Consider the following 18,062-nt stretch of genomic DNA (forward strand, 5'->3'; position numbering starts at 1 on the left):
ATTTTTTTAATTTAAAAAAGTATTTCGCAAAGTTAATGTTTCTCTTTTTGTGTAGATCATCATTTACAGTAAGCAGCAAAAAACGTGTGAAAACATCTGAAAGTGTTAACATCTGAAAGTGTTAAAACATTAACATCTTAACTTCCTGTTTTTGTTTTTTCCGCGTTCAACAGTAACGCATGTCTTTAAATTAGGACCAGTGGGTGGGATGTCTGAACCGGTAGCTGAATGTTTACCGTATATGGAGATGATATTCAGCTGTTTGTTCCAGAGACAACCCCTCTCTGTGGGAGGATATAAGACTGCAGATTATTTCATTTCTCTGTCTGAACATTCTTCAGATTTGCATCGTGTCAGAGTTCTGCTCTTTTTCGTCTTCATCTTCTTCAGACTTTGTGCAGTTTAGCTTTTAACATTCATTTTAAAATGAAAAAAAATTTCATTTTTACTGAAAACAAGTCGACCAAAGGACAGCAGCTCCTTCACACCTGAGCTTTCTCCACCAACTCTACGGTAAGAGAAAACTCAAGACTCTGGCTCCTAACGTTAGTCTCTGTCACTTCCATGTTTTTGTGAACTTGTTTGTTGACTTTTCAGTCACTTTTTTGTAAAAAAATATCAACATTTTTGCCACTTTTTCTGATGTATTTTTCAAGGTTTTTCATTTATTGTGATGTTTGTCACTCTTCGACATTTTTATTGCATTTTTGTTGACCTTGAATTTAACCCTTGTGTTGACTTTGCGTCAAATTGACCCGTTTTCAATTTTTGTTTTATATCATAAAATATGGGACGTAGAAATAAGCGCTGAAATTGTGTAGAAGAAAAATTTTAAATGTTGGAAAAAGCAAAAACAAGGTTGACGGGAAGACAACACAAGGGTTAAATGTGATGTAATGTAGTTAAATATGATGTATGTGACAATTTTATTTATAGGATCAAATCATAACAACAGACTACGTTTAACAGATTACATTTACAGATAGAGTAGGTCTAGACCACACTAGTGGCAAAACATGTTTCTTGACATATGTGACAACTTGTGTGTCCGTCAGTCAGTTAGTGCTCGGCTCACTCTTCTGTCAGGAGTCCCAACCTGAAGAGACTGAAGTAAGGATGGCAGTTTGGGACAAAAAGATTCTCTGGGCCGTCATGGTGGTCCTGACAGGTAAGATCAGAGTCCCAACATGGACCCAGTCAGTGGGGGGACGAGTTTTCAGATCCTTTACTCTGTGGTGAAAGGCTGACGCTTGGATTGTGGAAGAAGAAGGTGAAGTAGTGAGAAGAGTTGGAAAAGTGGGAATGGATTTAATTAATAGTAATAATAATAATACCCAGAATGTTTGAAAGATTTAGAATATAATGATATAATTGTAGATTTTTTTAAGATGATGCTAAACGTCTGGCTTCAATTTGGATGAACACACACACACACAGTCTGAAATGTAGTGGAGTAGAAGTAGAAAGTGGCATGAAAAGAAACGACTCCAGTAATGTACAAGTACCTCAACATTTGGATTGAAGTACAGTACTGGAGTACAGTCAGAGACGTGTTTCTCGGCTCTGTTCTGCTAGTTTGGTTCAGAATAAAGAAGCTGGAAGATATTTCTGTGTACTTTCTGTGATGCATAAACATGCAGACTGAAGCTGATTATAACTCTAAACACAAAACATTAATGTACTTTTTTGGCACAATGGGCTCAGAGTCTTGTTATTTTTATGTTATTGGATTATAATTTAGGTATTAGGATTATTTATTTGGTACAAGAACACGTGAGAGTTGCCGTTTGCATTGTGATATTTTCAGGGTTGTTTCTCAAAATCCCTCAAATATAAATACCGTCTAATAGGAGATGACATCACAGGTGAGAAATGTTTGTTTTTACGATCAGACATTAGTTTATAAAGAAGAAGAGAATCAGAGACACTGAATTCTGATATTCATTTATTACAATTATGTTCTTCTTCTTCTTCTTCTTCTTCTTCTTCTTCTTCTTCTTGTGTTTGTCAGGAGCTCTGGGTCAAGATGTGAACTATCCAGATCCTGTTTGTGGTATAAAAGGATCGACTGTCACCCTCCCCTGCTCCTTCACACCAGTGAAGTCTGTCTACATCATCAGAGTCGTCTGGTGCAATAACCATTTATTCTGTAAGGGATCGACTCCGTCGTCTGTGTATGACAGCAGCTCAAACAACAACGACCCTCGTTACAGATACCTGGGGGACAAGAAGGAAGACTGCACTTTACAGATCTCAGATCTACAGGAGGAAGACAACGCAACTTTTCGCTTCAGAATGGAAGCTAATGACAGCAGAGCACATTTTGCTGGCCAATCAGGAGTGAGAGTCAGAGTCGAAGGTAAGAGCATCTCAAGGAACAGGAAGAGACTCAGTTGTTTATAACCAAATTAGGAAACAGCTAAAAGACAGTAATGTAATCTGGACAATCTCCTGTGGTGGTCTATATGTAGAAAGGGAACTGGTTTCTGGGACATTGTTTGGAGTTCTTTTCAGAAAATGTCACTAAACACATCTGTAATCTCCCATTGAGTATCTTTGTCTTAAATCTCATCTGGTTTTTATCTGATTTTACAATATTACTGCTGAATAAATGTATCAAACAACAGGGGCGGGGGGTCTCTGCCCAAACCTGTGAGACTGGGGGGTCTAGGGGGCATGCTCCACCGGTGAGATTTATATCCCAATTCAATTTATTGAATCCCCAAGATTCTTTACAGGCAGAGAATTTATGCAACTCTGAGACTATTTAGGGACCCCAGTCTGCAGAAACATTCACACACACCATTTTAAAATAGGCAACAATAACACACGTATACTGCATGAGATTATAATAAAGTGTGCATGTCTGTAAAGGGGAGACTCGTGGGTATGTACAGAACCCATTTTCATTCAGATATCTGGAGGTCAGAGGTTAACGGACACCTTTGAAAAAGGCTGTGCCAGTTTTTCCCTCTCCAAACTTTAGCTTAAGTTTGGAGCAATGTTTAGCTTCCTTCCCAACAAGCTAGCACAGCATGGGTTCCTTAGGTTGTCTACTTTACTTTGATACCAATGTATTGTTCTACCTTTGGAACAGAACCTGTTACAGCCTCTAAAAGACAGTAAAGTCGGCCTAAAAGATTTAGGGCTGTCTTTACCTTTAGTTGTATAGTTATCTTGGTCTGTAACAACATGAGGAACGGGGATCATCAGTTCCAACAAGTCATAATCTAATATCATGTATTAAAAACTAACACTGTAAATGTATTTCAGATGGTGCTCAGATGGAGATAAGAAGCTCCAGAGATAACCGAGAGTTTAAAAGAGGAGAAGAAGTCACACTGAACTGTTCTACTGCAAGCTGCACTTTCCACCAACTGGAGGTCAGCTGGTTCAGAGATGGCTCCGCCCTCTCAGAGACTGGCCCCGCTCTCCATCTCAGCGATCTGACTGCAAAGGATTCTGGGAACTACACCTGTGGTTTGAAGAAGAACCTCACCCTCTCAGAGCCGTACAGCCTGCATGTGGAGGCTGACGAGGAAGGTTAGTTTGATCAGTTTTTATCTGAAAACATTTTCAGACCAGATCCAAACTCAACAAGTCTGTCTATAGAAACTACAAACAGAATCTAAACCACCTTAAAGCTGTAGTACGTAGTTTCTGTCGCCCCCATGAGGAATTCTAAGTAATGACAACAAAACTGTCAGCATGTCCATATGATACAAACCTTCTGTGATCACGCACCCCCCCTCTCTACACAGTTACTGGTAACCAAGGAGAACACGTAGGATTAAAAATCATGATGGACGCTTCAGAAGAGGTCATTACCTTCACTCTAGTTTCTGTGCGGGAAAGTCACCGGACGCCACAATCTTCTGAACATACTGAGAAATACAGAGATTTATGTTTGGAGTTGATAGTCTTAATTAGCTTTGTAGCAACTCATTTGGCTTGAATGTAAGAGACGTTCATTAATATCACAAAGATACGCACTTAAGCTTTAGACCTGCAGAGATTGGTCTATTTGTCGGCTTGTTTTGCAGCAGAACAGTCTGTGAACATCTGACATATTCTCCTCTTATAAAGCAGCTGAAGCTAACATGTCAGATTGTTACAGAGACACATGACGTTCGATGCATCAAGGTTAAAGTGGTTCCCTCTGACTGTAGTTACACCATTGTCTCCTGATAATGTCTGATGTGTTCTGCAGGAGGAGGGGGAAATCTGCTTCTGATCATTGGTCTGGTGGTCGGGGTCCTGCTGGTTCTCTTCGCTGTTATTCTGGTCGTCTGCATTATCAAAAGGTAGTTTAATAAATTGTGTCTCTTTGTCTTCTTTATACAGCTAAGTTTATGTTAATCATTCCATATTTATTATAGACTGGGTAAAACCAGCCCGATCTGCCGGCGAGTTGATGTCTCCCTGCTGCTCAGGCTGGAAACCTGTATGTGTATCTATCCTGCTTCCGTTACAATTTTGCGGGGACCAATCACAAACTGGCTTATCCACCTGGTCCGCTAATGGTGGGTTTAACACAATGACGATAGAGAAGTGACCAAGCAGCTTTTTGTGTACATTCAACAAAGCGCCCACCGAAGCGTAGCAACCCATTGATGCCGCTGTCGCTGCTACATCATCTGATTGGTTGAAGGACTATCCAATTGCGTACAGAGTCATTTTAACTATGCCTGTTAGTTCTTCTGCAGTAGAAAATACAGAGCAGACTCCCCGGACTAATGCTAGCCAGACTATATTTATTATCCTTTGCACTGAAACTTTGTGCATCTGTAACCCAGTGCAATTGCTTTAAAATATAAAGTATGGCTGTCAAAATGAATGTGATAATAACAAGTCAATGCAAATTCCCATTACAGCACTAAATCTTTTGACGTGCGATTAACAACACGTGTTCTGTTATTTGGGCCTATGGGTGCTCAGCAGTAACGTTGTGGATGGCTAGCAGAAACAGAAATGTAGAAAGAAATAAGTATATTTTGAATGTTAAGTTTCAAAGCTCTTCCAGATGGTTCTCTCCACAAAGTTATTTACATGGAGTCTGGTGGAGTTTGGTGATGGTGATTTTGGGGCTGTTTCATGTAAAACTAAAAGGATCTTACTCTTTAACTAAAAGGTCTATCTCTGTAGGGATCCATCCCATAATGTTGTCAGACACTTAGAATAATAATCTGAGTCTGTCAGCAGCAAAAACAGAACTTTTAGTGGACTCTGACTGATTAATACTGGACCAGATTCTAAAGATTGTTGTTCTCATTAGTCTCTCTATGATCCTTCAGGTGTCGGCGGCGGCTGTCGAAGGAGGGAAAGCCTCCTCCTAGAGCCGGCCGAGCCAAACCAGCTCAGTGCAGAGCGCTGTACGCCTACGACGCCCAGGACACCAACGAACTCAGCTTCAATGCCGACGATATCATTCACATTCTCACTGAAGGTATTGCTAAAACTACTACAGTTATAACTACTTCTAGTACTATATATGTATGTATATATATATATATATATATATATATATATATATATATGATCCAATCTTACAGAACTTAGACCATATAGTTACTGACCGACGCGATACAATACGCGAAAATGTCCGCTGGTCTACAATATTGACTGTAACTATCGTAATTAATTCTGAAGCGATTTTCATAAAAGTTTGGTTTATTATGAACGTAGATAAGTTCAGTTAGTTTGGTAAAAACCATAAGCTTCCCGGCTGTCTCCCTGCTCACACAGATATGTAAACTGGAGGCTCAGGCTGCACTGTTCCTTCAAAATAAAAGCACTTACCGATACTAATAAAGATACTGATGCTCTTATGAAATGTATTCAGCTGTATAATAAAAAAAAAACTGCTTCAAAATAAATCGTTATTTAACTATTAAATATAGGCTAACAAAACCATGAATTGCTCCAATCACAGCTGTTGTTTCTGCAGATCCGTCTGGTTGGTGGTCCGGGCGGTTGGGGGACAGAGAGGGGATATTCCCCGGATATTACGTGGAGAAGATCTAACACTCCTCTCCTCCCTGGGGGGTCAGAGGCCACCGGTAGTGATGGTCAAATGAAGCTTTGCGAACCAGTGTCTTTACTCTCTGAGCTCACTAGATGGCGCTCTCTGTTGAAAGAAAAGGTTAAAGGAATGGCAATTCAGTGTGTTTTCAAACCCTTTGTTGAACAGAGAGCGCCATCTAGCGAGCTCAGAGAGTAAAGACAGTGGTTCACGAAGCTTCATTTGACCATCACTAGCCACCGGAGCTTTCAACACATCAGCTGACAGGAGAAACAAGTTCATTCACAAACAAACACGGATGTTTCACTCAGTCTGACGACAGCTTGTCGCTGTGTACGCTCAGGTTAAATTTCCCCCTATCATTCCCCTTGCTTTGGGGTTTCCCCCTCTCATTCCCCCTGCTCTGTTGTTCCCTACTATGGCCACTAGGGGGCACCACCACTAGAAACCTAAATATAGGTCAGAATGATGCTGGAACAAACCACTGATGGGGGAGTTTTATAGGGGGGACAGACTCTTAAACGTCCAGTAACACTGTGTAAGCTCAGGTTGAACGTCCCGTGTGACTTCAGTCTCTGATCATCTCTGATGGTTTTAAAGCAGCAGCACGATCAAATCTTACATCAGTTTTTAGTTCAGCCGCAATATATAAAAGTGTCGAAAGAACAAACATACTGAAACAATCCCCAAAGATCTAACGAGGCGAAAGATGTAATAGATGAACAGAAACTAAGCGTCACACTGGAACTAAAGTATATAATAAATCTTGTTCTGAAGATGTTACACAAGACATTTCAACATCATGATAATAATGAACTTTCAGACATTTCAGTACGAAGCTGAGTGTCTGAGTGATGAAAACATGAACTGTTGTATGTATGTAAGGGTTAATTCCAGACGAGGAGTCCATTCTCAGGTATTACAGTTCTTTCCAACTGCTTACACACAAAATCTTTTCATGTCACACGATTTTTGAAATCTCTCACTCAAAGTGATAAACTACCCAGCAAATCTCCAAAACCATAAGCCATTTCTCAGCCTTTCACTCAGTTTTCAATTGCATAAAACACTTTTTTCAAAACATTACACACAATTCTCTACCTAAGACACAAAAATCTAACAGGAAGTGACTTGCTATCCATTTCTAAACACAACCAATCAAAATGCTAAACTTATTTACCAGGGCACACACACTCCTCACATTTGCAAACACATTATGTCATAACTGAACACTAACCAATCATTGCTTTAGTATAGGCCTATACAAAGGTCAAAGGTCAGATTACCTGTTTGGAACAATGGATGCCAACAATAGACAGAGAGTAAGCGGAGGAGGAGGAAGAGACAGGGGATAACAATGAGGAAGAGAAGGAGGCAAGAAGAGGAAGAAGGAGAGTCATCTCTGATGAGATCAGGGAGAGAAGCCCATCCTGAGTAGCTTTATAGTGGTGTCCATACTGCAGCAACTATCTAATGACTATTTCAACATTACTAATCAATCAGACTTTGTTTTGCACAAAGTGCATACAATCACCCCTCACACACACACACACACACACCCCCGCCCCGACACACAAGCATGGACAAACACTCACAACACACACACACACACACACACACACACAACACACACACACACACACACACACACATACACATACACATATTCTTTATTCTAAAAATGATACCTTTGGTTTACATATGTTTGTACTTGTATTTTCTTGTTTCATTGTACTGTAAACAACACTGAGCTATTCTTACTAACGTGATGTTTTGCCCAATAAATATTTTCTTATTTACTGTAACATTAGATTGTTTTTTAACAGTGCACTTTTCAACCACTCTCAGCAGATGACTTTCTCTCTAGAACATTGTAAATGTAGCTATAAGCCTATGAAAGACAGAAGACCTTTAGATTTAGAACAACAGTGTGTACACGGTATATCCAAAAATTTGCTATTATGAAAACAGTGTTTGCCATTTGATGCAAAAGCTTCATTTTGAGATGTGTTTATGGTATTTTGAATGCAGTGTTTCATTTTGAAGGAGATGTGAGGCATTTTGCATTTTGTGTGCAGTTTTAGGAATTGTGTGTAGAGTTTTGAAAAAAGGAGACATAGTTTTGAAAACGTGTGTAAGCAGTTGGAAAAAACTGTAATGGACGTTGGCGAGGCGTGAACGTGCGATGAAGTTTAATAAGTTTTGATGTTTAAAGTCATTTTTGTGTTCACATAAACTTGTAATAATTTTAGCAGTGAAAATCATGTCTATAGACCCTTTAGAAAGGGTGGATCCAATCATGCTGCTTCCTGTCACTGGTCCTCACGATGTAATAAAAACAGTACATATGTTAGTGTGTGTGTGCGTGTGTATGCGTGTGTGTGTGTATAGTTGTACTTGCATGTCTTGTTTGTTCTTGTTGTGTATTCCTATTTCTAGTTCTGCTTTGTTTTAATGTGTTTGCTGTTTTTAATGTAAAGCACTTTAAGCAAAATAAATCCTTATGTAAAAGTCTGTGCTATCTGCTAGTGAAAGCTAACGCTATATCTGCTATAGAAACTGCCTCAGTATTGTGTTTGATATAAATAATAAAAAAATATTTGTGTAGATCATTACTTACAGTAAGCTGCATCGGAACAAACAAAGTGTGAAAACATCTTAAAGTGTGAAAACAACAACTTAACTTGTGTGTGTGTGTGCGTGTGTGAGTGTGTGTGTGTGTGTGTGTGTGTGTGTGTGTGTGTGTGTGTGTGTGTGTGTGCGCGTGTGTGTGTGTGTGTGTTTTGTGTGGGTAGTGTGTGTGTGTGTGTGAGTATCTGTGTTTTTGTGTGGGTAGTGTGTGTGTGTGTGTGAGTATCTGTATGTGTGTGTATGTGTGTGTCTGTGTGTGTGTGTGTGTGTGTGGGTGGGAGTGTGTGTGTGTGTGTGTGAGTTAGTGAGTGTGTGCATGTGTGTGTGTGTGAGTTAGTGAGTGTGTGCATGTGTGTGTGTGTGTGTGTGTGTTTGTTTGTATGTGTGTGTGTGTGAGGGAGTGTATGTGTGTGTGTGTGTGTGTGTGTGTGTGTGTGTGTGAGTGTGTGTGTGTGTGAGTGTGTGTGTGTGTGTGTGTGTGTGTGTGTGTGTGTGTGTGTGTGTGTGTGTGTGTGTGTGTGTGTGTGTTTGTGTGTGTGTGTGTGTGTGAGTGTGTGTGTGTGTGTGTGTGTGTGTGTGTGTGTGAGTGAGTGAGTGAGTGTGTGTGTGTGTGAGTGTGTGTGTGTGTGTGTGTGTGTGTGTGTGTGTGTGTGTTTGTGTGTGTATAGTTGCACTTGCATGTCTTGTTTGTTCTTGTTGTGTATTCCTATTTCTAGTTCTGCTTTGTTTTAATGTGTTTGCTGTTTCTAATGTAAAGCACTTTAAGCAAAATAAATCCTGATGTAAAAGTCTGTGCTAGCTGCTAGTGAAAGCTAACGCTATATCTGCTATAGAATTAGTATTTTTTTTATTTAAAAAAGTATTTTTCAAAGTTAATGTTTCTCTATTTTTGTAGGTCATCATTTACAGTAAGCTGCATCAGAGCAAAGTGTGAAAACAACATCTTAACTTCCTCTTTTTGGTGTTCCGCGTTCGTCTTTGACCATCAGTAACGTGTGTATTTAAATTAGGACCAGTGGGTGGGATGTCTGAACCTGTAGCCGAATGTTTACCGTATATGGAGATGATATTCAGCTGTTTGTTTCAGAGACAACCCCTCTCTGTGGGAGGATATAAGACTGCAGATTATTTCATTTCTCTGTCTGAACATTCTTCAGATTTGCATCGTGTCAGAGTTCTGCTCTTTTTCGTCTTAATCTTCTTCAGACTTTGTGCAGTTTAGCTTTTAACATTCAATCCTTTTTACTGAAAACAATTCGACCAAAGGACAGCAGCACCTTCACACCTGAGCTTTCTCCACCAACTCTACGGTAAGAGAAAACTAAAGACTCTGGCTCCTGACATTAGTTTTTGTCACATTTAGTTTTCAATGTTTTTGTCAACTTTTTTGTTGACTCTTCAGTGACTTATTTGAAAAACAATTGTCGACATTTTTGCGACATTTTCTGACGGATTTTTCAAGGTTTGACGACGTTTTTCTTGGACAGTTTGTTGCATTTTTGACAATTTGTTGCCCCTTTCTAAAGAACCTTGAAGTTAAATGTGATGTAAATATTCATATCACATAGAATTATATTCTATTCTTGACCCTTTTTATACTTTTTTCAGGGCTATTTTTACCCATATTTCACCACTTTTTTGACCTTCTTGACACTTTTTCGTGGGTATTTTTACCCATTTGTTTTGGCACTTTTTGACGTTTTTGACACTTTGTCTCGCTGCTTTTTGACAGTTTTTTCACTACTTTTTTAGTTAACTGTGGTGTAATGTAGTGTGTTTGTTGTCATGTGATATTCCAGGTATCTCTCCTGCTGCTGACTCAAGAACTCATCTCTCTCCTGTCATTCAGGTAAATATACTTTATATTATTATTTTGTCTTTAACACATTTAATCTTCTCTGATTGGTTTCAGCTGCGAGGATGAAAACTCAAGCAAAAGTTTGTTTATATTTTCACTTTATTGTTTAGTTTGTCTGTCTAACTTCATCTCGCTGCATCAGGACTTTATGGATTTCTTCTAAAGAAAGAAATCTGCTGAACCTGTATATGAAATGTATTTAATCCTGTGTGCCGGTATTGTATGCTGTACACACTATATTGGTAATATAATGTTTTGGGGAGTTTATGAGCTCTGCAGAACTCAAAGAAATGAGACATTTATCAAACTAAAAACATATTTTACATAAGAAGTCCATAGATTTTTTATTTTAAATGAAAAGAAACTTTATGATAATTCTGCACATTGAACATTCAGAAAGAAGTTTAAAAGCATTTGAATTTTAAGAAGTTTTTGATGCTGAAGTTTTTTTTTAGATTATTTTTTTACCCTTCTGACTCTCTTTTATTCAGGACTAGTATTTTGCACTTGTAGACCCTGTTTACAGCGTTTTTGTCAATTTGTTTGTTTACATTTTTGGCATTTATTTTATGTTTTGTGTTATTTTCTCAAAAGCGTTTTTGTAACTTTGCTTTTGGCATTTTTGTTGCTTTTTCCCTGAAGTTTTGATGTTTTTTTCCACTTTCGGCGCTTAAGTCATTATTTCATTAAGTTTACACACACACACTCACACAAACACTCACACACAGACACACACAAACTTAATGAACTATCGGTTTATCATTTATTAATGATGGTTATTTTAAATTGCTAATAAAAGAGATTTTAAATATTTATTCTTTTTTCGGCTTTATTAATGAAGTGTTTTCGGGGCGGTATTTGAACTCTTTTGGGATGCCTTTCAGACTCTTTTCAATGCTTTTTCTTAAGACTTGTTCTGTTTTCGATAATCAATTATAAATCATGTCATTGTTTAACAGTAAAATTAAGTTTCCGCTTATAAATAAAAAGAGATTTCTATCTTTTGCTGGGTGTGCTGCTGCTTTCTGCTGCTCTGCTGGCTCATGGACATGTTTCCTCTGAATGGTGTAAAACAGCTTTGAATTTGGTTGTCTCTGGTTTATTTGCTGTATCACAGCTGACAGCCAATCAGCAGAGACGTGTCTGTAAACCCATGGTTCTAAAAAGGCAGACCCCCATTTCAGTTTAAATAAACGTGTTGTTGGGGCTGAACGTGGTGTCATACTCTCTGATCCCTGATTTACTGTTAACTGTGTGTTAGTGATTGAGTGTCTCTAATAGCTTTTATATGATAATATAAAGAGACGTTAGATATGTCAGAGTAAAGTCTCTAACAGCTTTTATATGATAATATAAAGAGACGTTAGATATGTCAGAGTAAAGTCTCTAACAGCTTTTATAACTCTGTCTTCTCCAGATCAACATGAAGGTATCTATCTTTGCCGGTGTTCTGCTGCTCTCTGCTGCCGTGCTCTCTGTGGACGAAGATCCAAGAGTAGAGAAGTTTAAAACTCAGCATGTCTTCCTGACGATGAAAACTGATGGTTGTAACGGCCAGATAAAAAAGAGAAAAATTAATACAAAAGGCACTCCCTGCAAGGCGTCCAATACCTTCATCCGAGCCACTTGGGAAGCCGTCAGAGAAGTCTGTGGGACTGGAGGAAAACCCACTGGTCCAAATCGGTACAGCATTGCACCCTTTGATGTAGTTGAATGCATACAGACATACCCTGGTGGCGTGGCTAACAACTGCAGGTACCGAGGTGAATCTCACACTAAAAAGATTATAATCACATGTGAAGGCGGTGATCCTGTTCACTTTGTAGGAATTTCAAAGTAAAAATTCTCTGAAGATTTCTTCTGCTTAGTTTGTAATAACTGTCTGTGTGCAATCATTGATAAAGTAGATGTTATAACAACAAACAGTATGATTTGATGCTGAAGCCACTTTTTTGACACTTCATACTGTACATTTCTATTGAGGTTTTTGTCACTTTTGTCGACATTTTTGCATTATTTTCAGCCTAGCAAGTTTAAAAATGTTAACTGTAATGTGAGAAACAGGAGGACTGTAACCTGATGTGATGAAGATCGTAACCCTGGTTACTGTAAAGAAGATGAATCAGTGTAACTTGTGTCTCCTGTTGAATAAAACTCATCTAACAGTTTACACTTGGGTCTGTTTTTAATGCCCTGTGACAGGTTCATAAAGTAGACGTGGCTAAAACAACTGAAAGAGACAGGATTTTTTGACGCTTGGACTTTCCTTTCAACATTTTTGCTGCTTTTTCATACATAACTGTACATACATACATTATATCACCACACACACACACACACACACAGTACAGTAAAAGGAGCAGCTTTAGCATCAACAGTTAATTTCCAGCTGTAGTCCCCGGCCAGCTGACAATAGGCATCCTAAAATACAATAGTTAACATATTAAAATCAGTTACATTACAAAAATAATGACAGCAGGCCTAAACAATACTCCTGTTGTCCTCGGGTCAAATGTGACCCGTTTTGAAAGTCAGAATTTAGTTAATTTAGTAAAATTAAGGCTCAGATCTCTACTTTCATTGAATTTTTGATGTTTTCTTAAATTTGATAGCATTTGAAAAAAAAAACAGTATCCTGACTAAAGCTTTTTTCAACAAAATAAAATGAGGTAGGCTTTCATTTCATATAAATGAACTTTATTGACGATGAATTCTCCCCCAAAAAAGTGTAAAACTAGAGGCAATAAGTTCATTTTAGTGTTGTATCAGGTGGTAGTGAAAAAAAGTGTAAAAAAACCTAAAAAAAAATAATTTTGAAAAGGGTCTAAATAAGAGTACATTTGCTCAGGAGAATAACAAGTTGCATGTTCAACGTGCAGACAACACAAGGAATAAGACATACAAAGAAGTGGCACATAATAACTGATAATTTCAGCTTTTTTCAACAAAATAAAATGAGGTAGGCTTTCATTTCATATAAATGAGGTTCATTGACCATGAATTCTCCCCCAAAAAAGTGTAAAACTAGAGGCAATAAGTTCATTTTAGTGGTGTATCAGGTGAGTTTGACGTTTAGACTAAGGCATGGATACCTGACCCGAGGCCGACGGGTCCCGGAGGTACCCGACGGGCCAGGTTCGGACAGATATTTAGAAATTATGGTCGGGGTCGGGTTGGGCTCGGACACATCAGCGTGATAAGGCATCTGTTGTAAAATGGTGCTGCAGCTCCTTTAAGAGAGCTCAGTGCGTGTGTGTGTGTGTGTGTGTGTGTGTGTGTGTGTGTGTGTGTGTGTGTGTGTGTGGTAAGTGGGCAGAAGAGAGAGATAGAGAAAGAGGAAGCATGCGTGTTGTAGATCATGCAACCGGAGCAGAGTTGGTGGTTATTTGTGTTATAACGTCGGCCCTGGAGGTAACGAGTCTCCCCTGGTTTTCTGATCACGGTCGGAAACGAAGCGATCAGGAGAGGTTAACCCGTTGAACATTTTAACAGCTGATTAACGTGCCCTTGTTGCCTTGTGTGCGCTGACGCGCTCATCTGTTGACGTTTCCGAATGCCTTCCTACAGTTGCTTAATAAAAGCTTTCCACAAACGTAGCCTACATGTGTCATTAGTATGAGGGAAAACAAATTAGATTTTAACTGCCGGGTTCGGACACGTCTCTGTCGGACACGGGCCAGGCTCGGACAGAAAAATTCGGCCCGATCCAGACTCTAGTTTAGACAACACAAGGGATGAGACATACAAAGAAGTGGCACACAAACAACCAAGCACAGATGATGACAAAGGCATTAAAGCAGTCCATGCCAGCCCGGTCTCATGGCAGTTCGTGTTATTGAATCTATTGAGTCAGGACGCGTAAATGTCGTTTTTTTCATGTGGTGATTACGACTTTTAAACTAATGTATTTCAATGGGAAGCATATTGTAAGTAAGTCTATTTGATTAGGACAATGCACATTAATCAACATTTCTGTAAATGCACCAGTGTTAGCCAGTCAGCTAATTTTCAAGTGTAGTCCTAGTACACGTCTTTATGGTGGGAAGAAACCAGAGCACACACGCAAACATGGTGAGAACATGCAAACTCCACACAGAAAGGCCCGGAACAACCTGGACTCGAACCTAGAACCTTCTTGCTGTGAGGCAGAAGTGCTAACCACTGAGCCACCGTGATCACAGAACAAAGATGGTAGCGAGTAGTAGTGATGGTCAAATGAAGCTTGGCGAACCACTGTCTTTACTCTGAGCTCACTAGATGGCGCTCTCTGTTCAAAGAAAAAGGTGAAAGGAATGGCAATTCAGTGTGTTTTCAAACCCTTTGTTGAACAGAGAGCGCCATCTAGTGAGCTCAGAGAGTAAAGACACTGGTTCACGAAGCTTCATTTGACCATCACTAGCGAGTAGTATTGATAAGGCGAAAGTCCGTGCAGGGAGGCTGGTTCAGGGGGGTGGATGGGTCAAACAGCACGGGACTTTCACCACGGAGACAGGGGATCTGGTCCCGCGTTTTGCAGTTCCTTTCCTCGTTATTCTCTTCCTAACCACAACCGTCCCGTTGTTGTGGTGTTTCATTTCCACCATTGCTTTGTGTGTCCCTGCGCCCGGAGATCGCGTCCCGCGAGTGGCGGCCCATCCCGTTGTTGTGGCAGGCGTGTGGTGCCTCATTTCAACTGCACAGCAGAGGGGTCCAATACCACTTTCGGCCAGTCAAGTTTTTCAGTGATAGGGACCCATTTTTGGAATGATTTACCAACTGAAATAAAAACACAAACTGAACTGAAAACATTTAACAGAATGGTGAAATACGGGCTGAGAGATAACCAAACATGTAGCCTAACCACTGAGTCTGTTTGTGTTGTAGTAATGTATTGTCTGTGGATGCATGGCTGTTTTTATATGGCCGCCAAGGTTATGGTTAGGGTATAGGTGAAATGTTGATGTAATATATTAGTATACAATGTATTTGCTGCATGATTGTGTAAGTTACTACGGTGGCCGACAGGGGCAAACGCCCTGCAACTTCAAGAAAACACATGCAAATAGACAAAACACAAGCAAATTAAGAAAACAACTTTAAGTTAAATTAATTTGACAACAGCAAACGCGCTGCATATACACAACACAACCAAATATTCAAACGCGCTGCAATTAAAAAACGATGCAAAAAGAAAAGCAAACCCTGAAAAAAGAAGCAATGCAAAAAGAAAAACAACTTCATTAATTTGACAACACATGCGCAGCATTCAGCAAACGCGATGCAAATACACACAACACAACCAAATACATAAACGTGATGCAAATAAAAAACGATGCAAAAAGAAAAGCACACAAACCCTGAAAACAAATGCAACAAAAAAACGCTGCATCCAGATTCCACAACGGAAGTTCTCCAGACCTTTAGAGGGAACAGCTGATCAGCTGGATTTATGACACCTTTTCTGCCTTTTTATTAGAGTCGGATATGGCTGCATAGTAAAAAGAGAACTCCTGTCTCATGCCCTTATTAATAACATAATATAATATATTAGTAATATACAGTCTCTGCTCCCGTCTCAGCCGGGAGGCTGGTGCCGTGCTCGAGCTTCGACTTTTCAAAATAAAAGCTCGCGTTTGGTCGGCTCGTCTTCCTTTGGTGTTTGGATGTTTTTGAACTAAACAGTACGGCAATCATGCTAATGAATACAATAACTTTTTCAGCAGATGTCTTACTTACAACACAATGGAGCAAGCAAAGCAGTTTTGTCTTTATGTGCAGGCGGGATTTATTCAGTTTGATAAATCCCACAGTAAATTGGCTGGTTTACTAAACAGGGAGGGATTATAAATAGTCTGTTTTTTGTATTTCAAGAGCGAATTGCTCCACAATATGAATACAGATTGGTCACTTATTTTGTTGTATAATCACAATATGATTATACAACATGCGGGGCAAAAATCCTTGATTATGCGGCGCGTTTTCTTATAAAATGCGATGTATACTTCTGGGGAGTTTACTCCCCGGAGTCCTTATGTTTTTCACCCAGCGTATTTCCTTGGAGAACGTTGGCACCAAGATCCTGGTTCCAGCGGTCGCCGTGGTCCTGCTGCACTCCCTGCTGAGCTCAGCGGTGCCCTGCAATGTCATGCTGCTTCCTGCTGAACCCTGCAGCTTCCTGCTGAACCCTGCAGCTTCCTGCTGAACCCTGCAGCTTCCTGCTGAACCCTGCTGAACCCTGCTGCTTCCTGCTGAACCCTGCAGCTTCCTGCTGAACCCTGCTGCTTCCTGCTGAACCCTGCTGCTTCCTGCTGAACCCTGCAGCTCCCTGCTGAACCCTGCTGCTTCCTGCTGAACCCTGCTGCTTCCTGCTGAACCCTGCAGCTTCCTGCTGAACCCTGCAGCTTCCTGCTGAACCCTGCTGAACCCTGCTGCTTCCTGCTGAACCCTGCAGCTTCCTGCTGAACCCTGCTGCTTCCTGCTGAACCCTGCTGCTTCCTGCTGAACCCTGCTGCTTCCTGCTGAACCCTGCAGCTTCCTGCTGAACCTTGCAGCTTCCTGCTGAACCCTGCTGCTTCCTGCTGAACCCTGCTGCTTCCTGTTACGTCCTGCTGAATCCTGCTGCTTCCTGCTGAACCCTGCTGCTTCCTGTTACGTCCTGCTGAACCCTACTGCTTCCTGCTGCTTCCTGCTGAACCCTGCTGCTTCCTGCTGCTTCCTGCTGCTTCCTGCTGAAACCTGCTGCTTCCTGCTGAACCCTGCAGCTTCCTGCTGAACCCTGCTGCTTCCTGCTGAATCCTGCTGCTTCCTGTTACGTCCTGCTGAACCCTGCAGCTTCCTGCTGAACCCTGCTGCTTACTGCTGCTTCCTGCTGCTTCCTGCTGAACCCTGCTGCTTCCTGCTGAACCCCTGCTTCCTGCTTCCTGCTGAACCCTGCTGCTTCCTGCTGAACCCTGCTGCTTCCTGCTGAACCCTGCTGCTTCCTGCTGAACCCTGCAGCTTCCTGCTGAACCCTGCTGCTTCCTGCTGAACCCTGCTGCTTCCTGCTGAACCCTGCTACCTTCCTGCTGAACCCTGCTGCTTCCTGCTGAACCCTGCTGCTTCCTGCTGAACCCTGCTGCTTCCTGCTGCTTCCTGCTGAACCCTGCTGCTTCCTGCTGAACCCTGCTGCTTCCTGCTGCTTCCTGCTGAACCCTGCTGCTTCCTGCTGCTTCCTGCTGAACCCTGCTGCTTCCTGCTGCTTCCTGCTGAACCCTGCTGCTTCCTGCTGAACCCTGCTGCTTCCTGCTGAACCTTGTTGCTTCCTGCTGAACCCTGCTGAACCCTGCTGCTTCCTGCTGCTTCCTGCTGTTTCCTGCTGCTTCCTGCTGAACCCTGCTGCTTCCTGCTGAACCCTGCTGCTTCCTGCTGCTTCCTGCTGCTTCCTGCTGAACCCTGCTGCTTCCTGCTGAACCCTGCTGCTTCCTGCTGAACCCCGCTGCTTCCTGCTACGTCCATCCATGCTCTGCTGGGCCATGCTACATCCTGTAATGCCCTGCAGTGCCCTGATATGACATGAACTACTACGACTACCAT

The 18,062-nt window shown here is 41.0% G+C and overlaps 1 protein-coding gene across 1 annotated transcript; it reads left to right on the top strand.

The window, feature by feature from the left end:
- Positions 1–396: 396 nt before the first annotated feature.
- Positions 397–6,611, top strand: LOC114556746 (sialoadhesin-like). The gene is made up of 7 exons (XM_028579780.1): positions 397–513; positions 1,060–1,168; positions 2,012–2,359; positions 3,274–3,543; positions 4,211–4,304; positions 5,295–5,446; positions 6,595–6,611. The coding sequence occupies exons 2-7, from the start codon at positions 1,117–1,119 to the stop codon at positions 6,609–6,611; spliced, it is 933 nt and encodes a 310-aa protein (XP_028435581.1). The 5' UTR covers positions 397–513; positions 1,060–1,116.
- The last annotated feature ends 11,451 nt before the right edge of the window (positions 6,612–18,062 follow it).

Source organism: Perca flavescens, chromosome 6 (genome assembly GCF_004354835.1).
Source record: "Perca flavescens isolate YP-PL-M2 chromosome 6, PFLA_1.0, whole genome shotgun sequence".
In the NCBI taxonomy this organism is placed as follows: Eukaryota; Metazoa; Chordata; class Actinopteri; order Perciformes; family Percidae; genus Perca; species Perca flavescens.